We start from the raw sequence: 13,202 nt of genomic DNA, 5'->3' as shown, positions 1-13,202 counted from the left end.
GAGAGTTTCCACACCACAAGTAGAAAGGCACTCAGAGGTACCCAGTCCATTCTCCTTATTGGCGGTAAGACTTTAAGACGCAAGTCGGGTGACAAGCTCAGCGTTGGTACTGCAAGTAGGCCCTTAGGTTTACCGCGGCCTGGTAGTAGTGCGTCACGTCGCTCACAGGAAATACTGGAAGCAGCCCCAGCACCGCAACTCAGATGATTAAAATTAATTAGCAATGGCTCCCTTGGTTCTTAGGCTCAATTTAGGTCATAGCTCAGGTCTCTTTATTTATTATGATGGCATTTGGCCGACCTACGGCTCAGGAGCACTATTCAAACACGGCCATACTCCTGCACAGCCAGGCTCCGCCTCCGAAAACCGTAGAATAGCTTTTAAGGAGAACGGGGAGATTAGCTGTTCTAGATAAAAAAAAAAATAAAAAAAAAAATATGACATACAGTTCTTTTCAGAGAGCCAATCAATAGCAAATTTGACCATAGAAACCAAATTATAATTTAAATATTAAGGAGTGTAAACCCACCAAATTAATTTGCTTGTTTTTAGAGAGATTTGCTTTTTTGCCCTTCCATATAAAGGTAGAACAAGCTCTATTAAAGTGAATGTAAATTTTGATTCTAAAGTGCCTAAAAATTTGATTAAAAACATGGGCACTTTAATTCATCAACATTTACATTTCACTCCTGTTGTGAAAAAAAACCTTACCTTTTAATCTTGACAGCAGCTCCAGCTTCCTCCACCCATTGCAAAGCCTCTTCCTGGGTCTAAAATGAGGAATCCGGCTTCCTCCAATCACGGCATTGAATCCGACACTGATTCCCCCGGGGGGGAAGCCGTGATTGGAGGATGACCTATCCATAATTTCTGACATCAGAAATGGCTTGCGACGACCGGAGGATGCTGGAGCTGCTGTCAAGTTTAAAAGGTAAGTTATTTTTTTTTTTCTTTTCACAACAGGAGTGAAATGTAAATTTTGATGAATTAAAGTGCCCCTGTTTTTAATCAAACTTTTAAAAACCGGACACTTTAGCATCAAAATTTACATTCACTTTAAATGAAACAATACCTCGGTTCAATATAAAAAGGGCAGGTTTTGTAATTAGTAGAACATTTGAGGGAAAATGTTAGTTTTAGTAAGCATGGCCCTGGGTGAAAGGGATGCCCATCCTCTCATATCCTGTAAACATTTCGAAAATACTTTTGGTTAGTTTAGATTGTAGCCAAGGTATTTAATATGTTCTGTAGCTTTAAACGGATGAGACCTCAAGCTACCCCCATAGCCTTTTATTTTACATGTAGGTTTACCATTTTAGTGCTTTTGAGTGTTTATATTTAAAAAGTATCATATAAAATAGGTTAATGCCATTCCTATGACATCTTATCACCTGTTGCCTAGAGAGGAAGTAGAACTCTTATTTCAAGAGAATAATTTCCTTTTGCAAATGGAGTATTGTGTGGTTCATGCTGCCTTTAGGGGATATGGGCTGTTGTCCCCCCATACAGTAAACAAATCAGGTGGGTTATTGACATTTGCATTGGAATTGCTCACTGAGGGTACTCACCTAGTGGACCTCACTGTAGTAATAAGACTATCAATCCAAACTTCACATTTACCTAGTTACACACCGTGAAGAATCCCTCTCTAACATAAGTCAAACACAATTGTTAGCATACTGCATGTAATGAGATGACAGACATACTGGTAAATGTTATGTTTTGTAGTGTTAGGTAAAAAGCACATATAAATGCAAAATGTCCTGTGTGCCATTTAAGTATTACATTTCAGAGGATGAAAGAATGTATTTTAAAGCTTTTATTATTAGCCTTAAAGGGACATCATAGATCCTTTACCTTTATTTTGTCCTTTGAAATAGCTGCATTTGCCTGTTATAACTTCCACTGGCAATATCAATACTACAGTATTCACAATAGAAATGTATTTAAACAAGGCAGCAGCAGAAATCAATGTCCCTGTTGGTGGGTGAGAGAGCCTAGTCCATTTGAAATGGAGTTCTTGCAGCCGATTTACATACAATAAACTAAACTATTTATTAGTTGCTTGCTTAAGGGTACATGGTCTCACCTTTTTTTTTTTTTTTTTTCTCTTTTACCTGTGTTAATTATTTTATGTTAAAGTAAATTTAAAACCTCAACATTTTCTTGTGAGTTTTAATAATTGCAAATAATATTAACATCTCTCTAGAAATCCGTATTGGCTTGTTGAGCTCGGTCACATACCGCAAGAGCACTAAATCCTGCAGACTTACAGTAGAGTTAATGCCTAACGGCAAGCTTCATCACAGCATAGGGGTTACCTAGAATACCTTCCTTCACAGTCTATATGAGAACTATTGCTATAAAAATTATATTATTTTGAAACAAAAAAGGCTGCATCATCTAACTAGGCCAGTTACAACCATATGCTGCTTCCAAACATCCTACAAACGTGGCTCACGTGACTAACTGTACAGCTCAAATAGCACCTTTACCATACAATAGACTTACAAATGAGAGCTTTTCTCCAGTGAGATCTGTTCTGTGAAAGTTTATTTGTGCAGATATCTAAAACACTTATGAAAAGTTTCTGTTGACTTTTGTGTGAAATGGAGCACACTCACTTGAGAAAAATACTCACCTTGAGCAATTTTGTAAGGACCATCAATATACTTTTTTCACTATAGGGATCACTTTTTTTTTTTTTTCTTTCCATTGTAGCGTCTAAAAGAGGGTAACAATTCATGTGGTACATATGGTCTCTTTTAACCATCACAAATCAATGTGCTGTTTTTATTGCAGGTCTTGGACAAAGCACTTTAGGGTTTGGTTTGAACTTTGGAGGTGCTGCATCCACCGTACCATCTACCACAAATGAAGGACTTGGTGGGATTGACTTCAGCAGTTCATCAGATAAAAAAAGTAGGTGTATAAACCTAGTATCTGTCTACTTGTGCAATTAAAATTGGTAATGTCTGTAACAGTCGTTGGTCATCTGCAACTCTTGACAAAAAACACATTTTCAAACTGCAGTGAGGTAAGGCCATATTCTAAGTGGTAACAAGGTATTATTTACTTAGCCACTCATTGTCTCATTGTCCATATCCAAGATGGAAAAAATAAAGGGGTGAGTAAAGTTAAAATGTAACTTGTATGATTCAGATAGAGTATGTGATTTAAAACAACTTTCTAGTTTACTTATACGATTAAATTTGCTTTGTTGTTTTTGATGCCCATGCACCAGTATCGCACATACATGCGTCTTCTGTTTTGTTTTAAAATCATAATTGCCCACCTAAATTAACCATTTTTTCTAATGCAAAATATTTTGCAACTTTTTAAATAGTGCATGACAGAATTTTTTTTTTTTTTTTTTTAATTGTTGCTTTTAAATTCCCGAAGGTTTTTTGGGGATGATTTTACATCTTTCTTCTGTTATGTGTGATCAGTCCACCGGTCATCATTACTTCTGGGATATAACTCCTCCCCAACAGGAAATGCAAGAGGATTCACCCAGCAGAGCTGCATATAGCTCCTCCCCTCTACGTCAGTCCCAGTCATTCTCTTGCACCCAACGACTAGATAGGATGTGTGAGAGGACTATGGTGATTATACTTAGTTTTTATGACTTCAATCAAAAGTTTGTTATTTTAAAATAGCACCGGAGCGTGTTATTACTTCTCTGGCAGAGTTTGAGGAAGAATCTGTCAGAGTTTTTTTACTATGATTTTAACCGGAGTAGTTAAGATCATATTGCTGTTCTCGGCCATCTGAGGGAGGTAAAGGCTTCAGATCAGGGGACAGCGGGCAGATGAATCTGCATTGAGGTATGTAGCAGTTTTTATTTTCTGAATGGAATTGATGAGAAAATCCTGCCATACCGTTAAAATGACATGTATGTATACACTTCAGTATTCTGGGGATGGTATTTCACCGGAACTACTCTGTTAAAGGTCACTAATCCTTTTTAATAACTATTTATCATGTTAAACGTTTTTGCTGGAATGTAGAATCGTTTACATTGCTGAGGTACTGTGTGAATAAATATTTGGGCATTATTTTCCACTTGGCAGTTTTTTTGCTTTAATTGTGACAGTTTCGTTTCTCTTCACTGCTGTGTGGGAGAGGGAGGGGCCGTTTTTGGCGCTCTTTGCTACGCATCAAAAAATACCAGTCAGTTACTTTTATATTTCCTGCATGATCCGGTTCATCTCTGATAGATCTCAGGGGTCTTCAAACTTCTTTGAAGGGAGGTAAATTCTCTCAGCAGAGCTGTGAGAATTCTTATAGTGACTGTGAATAAAAACGTTGCTTTGTATTTTTTATGTCAAATTTAATTATTGTTATTTTACTAATGGGAACAAACCTTTGCTAAAAGTTTTGTTGTTTTAAAGTTTGATGCTATAACTGTTTTTCAGTTCATTATTTCAACTGTCATTTAATCGTTAGTACCTCTTTGAGGCACAGTACGTTTTTTTGCTAAAAAAGATTATAACCAAGTTGTAAGTTTTTTTGCTAGTGTGTTAAACATGTCTGACTCAGAGGAAGATATCTGTGTCATTTGTTCCAATGCCAAGGTGGAGCCCAGTAGAAATTTATGTACTAACTGTATTGATGCTACTTTAAATAAAAGTCAATCTGTACAATGTGAACAAATTTCACCAAACAGCGAGGGGAGAGTTATGCCGACTAACTCGCCTCACGCGGCAGTACCTGCATCTCCCGCCCGGGAGGTGCGTGATATTTTGGCGCCTAGTACATCTGGGCGGCCATTACAGATAACATTACAAGATATGGCTACTGTTATGACTGAAGTTTTGTCTAAATTACCAGAACTAAGAGGCAAGCGTGATCACTCTGGGGTGAGAACAGAGTGCGCTGACAATGCTAGGGCCATGTCTGATACTGCGTCACAGCTCGCAGAGCATGAGGACGGAGAGCTTCATTCTGTGGGTGACGGTTCTGATCCAAACAGATTGGACTCAGATATTTCAAATTTTAAATTTAAATTGGAGAACCTCCGTGTATTACTAGGGGAGGTCTTAGCAGCTCTCAACGATTGTAACACCGTTGCAATACCAGAGAAACTGTGTAGGTTGGATAAATACTTTGCGGTACCGGCGAGTACTGACGTTTTTCCTATACCTAAGAGACTAACTGAAATTGTTACTAAGGAGTGGGATAGACCCGGTGTGCCGTTCTCACCCCCTCCAATATTTAGAAAGATGTTTCCAATAGACGCCACCACTCGGGACTTATGGCAAACGGTCCCCAAGGTGGAGGGAGCAGTTTCTACTTTAGCTAAGCGTACCACTATCCCGGTGGAGGATAGCTGTGCTTTCTCAGATCCAATGGATAAAAAATTAGAGGGTTACCTTAAGAAAATGTTTGTTCAACAAGGTTTTATATTACAACCCCTTGCATGTATCGCGCCGATTACGGCTGCGGCAGCATTTTGGATTGAGTCGCTTGAAGAGAACCTTAGTTCATCTACGCTAGACGACATTACGGACAGGCTTAGAGTCCTTAAACTAGCTAATTCCTTCATTTCGGAGGCCGTAGTACATTTAACCAAACTTACGGCTAAGAACTCAGGATTCGCCATACAGGCACGTAGGGCGCTGTGGCTAAAATCCTGGTCAGCTGATGTTACTTCTAAGTCCAAATTACTTAATATACCTTTCAAGGGGCAGTCTTTATTTGGGCCCGGTTTGAAAGAGATTATCGCTGACATTACAGGAGGTAAGGGCCACGCTCTACCTCAAGACAAAGCCAAAGCTAAGGCTAGTCAGTCTAATTTTCGTCCCTTTCGGAACTTCAAAACAGGAGCAGCATCAACCTCCACTGCACCAAAACAGGAAGGAGCTGTTGCTCGTTACAGGCAAGGCTGGAAGCCTAACCAGTCCTGGAACAAGAGCAAGCAGGCCAGGAAACCTGCTGCTGCCCCAAAGACAGCATGAACCGAGAGCCCCCGATCCGGGACCGGATCTAGTGGGGGGCAGACTCTCTCTCTTCGCCCAGGCCTGGGCAAGAGATGTTCAGGATCCCTGGGCACTAGAGATCATATCTCAGGGATACCTTCTAGACTTCAAATTATCTCCCCCAAGAGGGAAATTTCATCTGTCAAGGTTGTCAACAAACCAAATAAAGAAAGAAGCGTTTCTACGCTGCGTACAAGATCTGTTATTAATGGGAGTGATCCATCCGGTTCCGCGGTCGGAACAAGGACAAGGGTTCTACTCAAACCTGTTTGTGGTTCCCAAAAAAGAGGGAACTTTCAGGCCAATCTTAGATTTAAAGATTCTAAACAAATTCCTAAGAGTTCCATCGTTCAAAATGGAAACTATTCGGACAATTTTACCCATGATCCAAGAGGGTCAGTACATGACCACTGTGGATTTAAAGGATGCTTACCTTCACATTCCGATCCACAAAGATCATCACCGGTACCTAAGGTTTGCCTTCTTAGACAGGCACTACCAGTTTGTAGCTCTTCCATTCGGATTGGCTACGGCTCCAAGAATCTTCACAAAGGTTCTGGGTGCCCTTCTGGCGGTACTAAGACCGCGAGGGATTTCGGTAGCTCCGTACCTAGACGACATTCTAATACAAGCTTCAAGCTTTCAAACTGCCAAGTCTCATACAGAGTTAGTTCTGGCATTTCTAAGGTCGCATGGATGGAAAGTGAACGAAAAGAAGAGTTCTCTCTTTCCTCTCACAAGAGTTCCATTCTTGGGGACTCTTATAGATTCTGTAGAAATGAAGATTTACCTGACAGAAGACAGGTTAACAAAGCTTCAAAATGCATGCCGTGTCCTTCATTCCATTCAACACCCGTCAGTAGCTCAATGCATGGAGGTGATCGGCTTAATGGTAGCGGCAATGGACATAGTACCTTTTGCACGCCTACATCTCAGACCGCTGCAATTATGCATGCTAAGTCAGTGGAATGGGGATTACTCAGATTTGTCCCCTACTCTGAATCTAAATCAAGAGACCAGAAATTCTCTTCTATGGTGGCTTTATCGGCCACACCTGTCCAGGGGGATGCCATTCAGCAGGCCAGACTGGACAATTGTAACAACAGACGCCAGCCTACTAGGTTGGGGCGCTGTCTGGAATTCTCTGAAGGCTCAGGGACTATGGAATCAGGAGGAGAGTCTCCTGCCAATAAACATTCTGGAATTGAGAGCGGTTCTCAATGCCCTTCTGGCTTGGCCCCAGTTAACAACTCGGGGGTTCATCAGGTTTCAGTCGGACAACATCACGACTGTAGCTTACATCAACCATCAGGGAGGGACAAGAAGCTCCCTAGCAATGATGGAAGTATCAAAGATAATTCGCTGGGCAGAGTCTCACTCTTGCCACCTGTCAGCAATCCACATCCCGGGAGTGGAGAACTGGGAGGCGGATTTCTTGAGTCGCCAGACTTTTCATCCGGGGGAGTGGGAACTTCATCCGGAGGTCTTTGCCCAAATACTTCGACGTTGGGGCAAACCAGAGATAGATCTCATGGCGTCTCGCCAGAACGCCAAACTTCCTCGCTACGGGTCCAGATCCAGGGATCCGGGAGCGGTTCTGATAGATGCTTTGACAGCACCTTGGAACTTCGGGATGGCTTATGTGTTTCCACCCTTTCCGCTGCTTCCTCGATTGATTGCCAAAATCAAGCAGGAGAGAGCATCAGTGATTCTAATAGCGCCTGCATGGCCACGCAGGACTTGGTATGCAGATCTAGTGGACATGTCATCCTGTCCGCCTTGGTCTCTACCTCTAAGACAGGACCTTCTGATACAGGGTCCATTCAAACATCAAAATCTAACTTCTCTGAAGCTGACTGCTTGGAAATTGAACGTTTGATTTTATCAAAACGTGGTTTTTCTGAGTCGGTTATTGATACCCTGATACAGGCTAGGAAGCCTGTTACCAGAAAGATTTACCATAAAATATGGCGTAAATACCTATACTGGTGCGAATCCAAACATTACTCCTGGAGTAAGGTTAGGATCTCTAGGATATTGTCTTTTCTACAAGAAGGGTTAGAAAAGGGTTTATCGGCTAGTTCATTAAAGGGACAGATTTCAGCTCTGTCCATCTTGTTACACAGGCGTCTGTCAGAAAATCCAGACGTCCAGGCTTTTTGTCAGGCTTTAGCTAGGATCAAGCCTGTGTTTAAAGCTGTTGCTCCGCCATGGAGTTTAAACTTAGTTCTTAACGTTTTACAGGGTGTTCCATTTGAACCCCTTCATTCCATTGATATAAAATTGTTATCTTGGAAAGTTCTGTTTTTAATGGCTATTTCCTCGGCTCGAAGAGTCTCTGAGTTATCAGCCTTACATTGTGATTCTCCTTATCTGATTTTTCACTCAGACAAGGTAGTTCTGCGTACTAAACCTGGGTTCTTACCTAAGGTGGTCACTAACAGGAATATCAATCAAGAGATTGTTGTTCCATCCTTGTGTCCAAATCCTTCTTCAAAGAAGGAACGTCTTCTACACAATCTGGATGTAGTTCGTGCCCTCAAGTTCTACTTGCAGGCAACTAAAGATTTTCGCCAAACTTCTTCCCTGTTTGTCGTTTATTCTGGACAGAGGAGAGGTCAAAAAGCTTCTGCTACCTCTCTCTCTTTTTGGCTTCGTAGCATAATACGTTTAGCCTATGAGACTGCTGGTCAGCAGCCTCCTGAAAGAATTACAGCTCACTCCACTAGAGCTGTGGCTTCCACTTGGGCCTTTAAGAATGAGGCCTCTGTTGAACAGATTTGCAAGGCTGCAACTTGGTCTTCGCTTCATACTTTTTCCAAATTTTACAAATTTGACACTTTTGCTTCTTCGGAGGCTATTTTTGGGAGAAAGGTTCTTCAGGCAGTGGTTCCTTCTATATAATGAGCCTGCCTATCCCTCCCGTCATCCGTGTACTTTTGCTTTGGTATTGGTATCCCAGAAGTAATGATGACCCGTGGACTGATCACACATAACAGAAGAAAACATAATTTATGCTTACCTGATAAATTCCTTTCTTCTGTTGTGTGATCAGTCCACGGCCCGCCCTGTTTTAAGGCAGGTGAATATCTTTTAAATTATACTCCAGTCACCACTTCACCTTTGGTTACTCCTTTCTCGTTGATTCTTGGTCGAATGACTGGGACTGACGTAGAGGGGAGGAGCTATATGCAGCTCTGCTGGGTGAATCCTCTTGCATTTCCTGTTGGGGAGGAGTTATATCCCAGAAGTAATGATGACCCGTGGACTGATCACACAACAGAAGAAAGGAATTTATCAGGTAAGCATAAATTATGTTTTTATAATTTTTAATACTTTTATTTATCATGCGTGGCTCATAAATGAACCAGAACATTAAATGAATAGTATTATTTCAATCATATGTTGGTATGTGATGTGCTTTTAAAGAGTCTATCACCCCCCCACCCCCACCAATAATCCTTTTCTTGGTGTAGCCTTTTCTTTCTTCTTAAAGACACGATGAGTCCACGGATCATCTTCATTACTTATGGGATATTCACCTCCTGGTCAGCAGGAGGCGGCAAAGAGCACCACAGCAGAGCTGTTAAATAGCTCCTCCCTTCCCTCCCACTCCAGTCATTCTCTTTGCCTACGTTAGTGCTAGGAAGAGGTAAAGTTAGGTGTTAGAAATGATTCTTCAATCAAGAGTTTATTATTTTAAAGTAGTGCAAGATTGTGCTGCTTTGTTCTAGGGTGTAGCCGTAGTCCATATCAGTCTCTTCAGTAGAGCTTTTGGTGGCTTTAGAGCAATAGGAACTGGTGGGACATAATTCTCACTGCACCTCCTATACATTTATGCTGCCCTTCTCCTGATAGCCTATGCACATTTAACTCAGGCTTATCATTTTCCACAGGGCTAAGGGAGGGAGAGGACCTCTTAAACCTGCTGGACTGTCCTGCTGTCTGACAGTATTTACGGTAAGTGCTAACTTTATTTATTCTGGGGAAGTAAACTCAGAGGAAAATGGGCACTTTAACTTTTATCTGGAATTCACATAAGGCTCATACAAAGGGCTCCTTATGTTGGGACATTAATCCCTCTTATTTGGAGGGTTTTGGAGGACAACCATAAGTACAGGCACTGGGGCTGGGAGTTTAGCTCATTTTGTGTTTATGGTGGTTTCTGTTTCTGTTAAACATTTACTCTGATCGGGTAATGTGTTTTTGAGTTACGCCCACGATGGGCGGGGCTATAGTTTCTCACGCTGCCTAAATTAACTTTGCAGTACTCGGCCAACAGAAGTGGACGTCTGCACACTGTGGCTCTAGAACTGCATGGTTTCCTGACTAAGCAAGCGTTTATAGCGCTATTGTGCCCCTGAGCATCCGGATCGTTACGGCTAAAAGTGTTGAGACCAGGGAGTGAGTCTGTTTGGCAGGTAGGCACCTCAGGTGAGGTGTAAGGGTGTCTGAATTTAATTTTGTTTAGCTGCTGGGATACGTTTTTCTCTATTGCAGTAAAAAAGTTTAGTCTTTAAAATTTAAAGGCACAGTAACTTTTTTTTTTTCTGTCATCAAATTTTTTGATAGTAATTTGATTCTTTTGTCTCTTTCTTTGAGCATATATTTCTCATATAGTGAAAAAGGTTACCTTTTTAAAATCTTAAAGAGACGGTAACGTTTTATATTAAAATAATAAAAAAAAAATTACATTTGTTTTTCTTATTGTGCTTTAGTATGGACATAGGAGCCGTGCAAAATGTTACTTGCTCCATGTGTTTGGATGCCTATGTGGAACCACCACGGATTGTCCCTCATGGATTGAGAGGGCTTTAAGTTATAGGGAAAAGATTTTTCATGAGCAAAATTTTTCAAAGCGGATGCTTCTCAGGAGTCTAATGATGAGATTCAGAGTATGCCGCAGCTTTCTCCCCAAGTGTCCCAAACTTTAACGCCAGCACAAACAGTGCCCTGTACTTCTGCTCTAGCGCCTGCTGGAGTTGCCTTAAAAGACATAGCTGCACTTATGTCTTCCACAATTTCTGATGCGTTGTCTGCTTTTCCTATGCTACAAGGCAAACGTAAGAGGAAAGACAACCATGTTGTCAGTGAGGTTTTTCCAGTGCCAAAGCGGGCTTCAGAGATTGTTTCCAAGGAATGGGAGAGACCAGGTATTCCCCTTCTCTCCATCTCCTATTTTCAAGAAGATGTTTCCTATAGTTGACACTATCAGGGAAGCTTGGCAAACGGTTCCTAAAGTGGAAGGGGCTATTTCCACTTTAGCCAAGCGAACTACTATTCCCATTGAGGATAGTTGTGCTTTTAAAGATCCCATGGACAAGAAGTTGGAGGGTCTACTTAAAGATTTTTGTTCACCAGGGTCTGCTATTGCAGCCGGCTGCGTGTATTGCTACTGTCACTAGTGCAGCAGCTTATTCGTTTGATGCTCTGTCTGAGTCTCTCAGAACTGAGACCTCTTTAGAGGAGATCCAAGATAGGATTAAAGCTCTGAAGTTAGCTAATGCCTTTATTACGGACGCTTCTCTGCAAATTGCTAAATTAGCGTCTAAGAGTTCGGGGTTTTCTATCTTTGCCCGCAGAGCCTTAAGGTTAAAACCTTGGTCTGCGGACGTGTCATCGCTTCTATCGATTCCTTACAAGGGGAAGACCTTGTTTGGACCTGGCCTGACAGAAATTATCTCTGATATCACTGGAGGTAAGGGTAATCTCCTTACGCAGGATAAGAGAAACAAACAGGACGACAGAGTAATTTTCGTTCCTTTCGAAATTTCAAGGGAAATTCTTTCTCTTCCTCCTCTAAACCAGAACAATCTAAGCCTACTTGGAGACCCAACCAGTCTTTGAACAAGGGTAAACAATCCAAGAAGCCTGCTGTTGAATCCAAAACCGCATGAAGGGCATGCCCCCGATCCGGATCTGGTAGGGGGCAGACTTTCCATCTTTGTTCAGGCTTGGGTTCGGGGCGTTCAGGATCCCTGGGCAGTAAAAATAGTGTTTCAGGGATACAAACTGGAGTTCAAAAATTTTCCTCCCAGAGGACGATTTCTTCTTTCAAGATTATCTGCAGACCAGATAAAAAAAGAGGCGTTCTTTCATTGTGTAAGAGACCTCTCCTCCCTGGGAGTGATTGTTCCCGTTCCAGTACAGGGGCAGGGTTTTTATTCAAATCTGTTTGTGGTTCCCAAAAAGGAGGAAACCTTAAGAGTCTAAACAAGTTTCTCAGAGTTCCGTCATTCAAGATGGAAACTATTCGTACCATTCTTCCATTGATCCAGGAGGTTCAATTTATGACGACAAAGGATTTAAAGGATGCATATCTACATGTTCCTATCCACAGAGATCATCACAGGTTCCTGAGGTTTGCTTTTCTGGACAAACACTTTCAGTTCGTGGCTCTTCCTTTCGGTCTGACCACGGCACCCAGAATTTTCACAAAAGTTCTGGGGTCTCTACTGGCGGTTCTAAGACCGTGGGGCATTGCAGTGGCGCCTTATCTGGAGTATATTCTAATCCAGGCGCCATCTTGTCAACAAGCAAGAGCTCATACCGACGTTATTCTATCCTTCCTGAGAACTCACGGGTGGAAGGTAAATCTGGAAAAGAGTTCCTTAATCCCGAAGACAAGGGTGACTTTCTTGGGAACTCTAATCGACTCTATATCTATGAGGATTTTTCTGACAGAAGTCAGGAAATCAAAGATTCTGGATACCTGTCAAGCCCTTCAGTCCACTCCTTGGCCGACAGTGGCTCAGTGCATGGAAGTAATCGGACTGATGGTGGCGGCAATGGACATCATCCCGTTTGCTCGGTTCCACCTCAGGCCTCTGCAGTTAAACATGCTCAGGCAGTGGAATGGAGATTATGCAGACTTGTCTCCTCGAATAACCCTGGAACAGGAGACGAGGGACTCACTTCAATGGTGGTTGTCTCTCGATCATCTATCCCAGGGAACGTGCTTTCGCAGACTGTCCTGGGTGATTGTGACAACAAATGCCAGCCTTCTAGGGTGGGGAGCTGTCTGGGGTTCCCTAAAGGCTCAAGGAGTGTGGACTCAGGCAGAGTCTGTTCTTCCTATAAACATCCTGGAACTAAGACCCTAGTTGGCTTTGGCCCAGTTTATCAGATTCCAGTCGGACAACATAACGTCATGCCTATGCATTCCTTAGATATTAAGTTGTTATCTTTGAAAGTTTTATTTCTTGTTGCTATTTCTTCAGC

General features: G+C 41.9%; 1 protein-coding gene across 1 annotated transcript in view; it reads left to right on the top strand.

Annotated features, from left to right (window-relative positions):
* Positions 1-13,202, top strand: part of NUP58 (nucleoporin 58) — a 258,626-nt gene that overhangs the window by 29,314 nt on the left and 216,110 nt on the right. The window contains exon 5 of the mRNA XM_053708500.1: positions 2,803-2,922. Within this exon, the coding sequence (XP_053564475.1) occupies positions 2,803-2,922 (120 nt within the window). The remainder of the gene's footprint in view (positions 1-2,802; positions 2,923-13,202) is intronic.

This window comes from Bombina bombina, chromosome 3 (assembly GCF_027579735.1).
Source record: "Bombina bombina isolate aBomBom1 chromosome 3, aBomBom1.pri, whole genome shotgun sequence".
NCBI classification, from domain to species: Eukaryota; Metazoa; Chordata; class Amphibia; order Anura; family Bombinatoridae; genus Bombina; species Bombina bombina.
The sequence above is the reverse complement of the archived record's forward strand: the minus strand, read 5'-3'. Positions and strand labels throughout refer to the sequence as shown.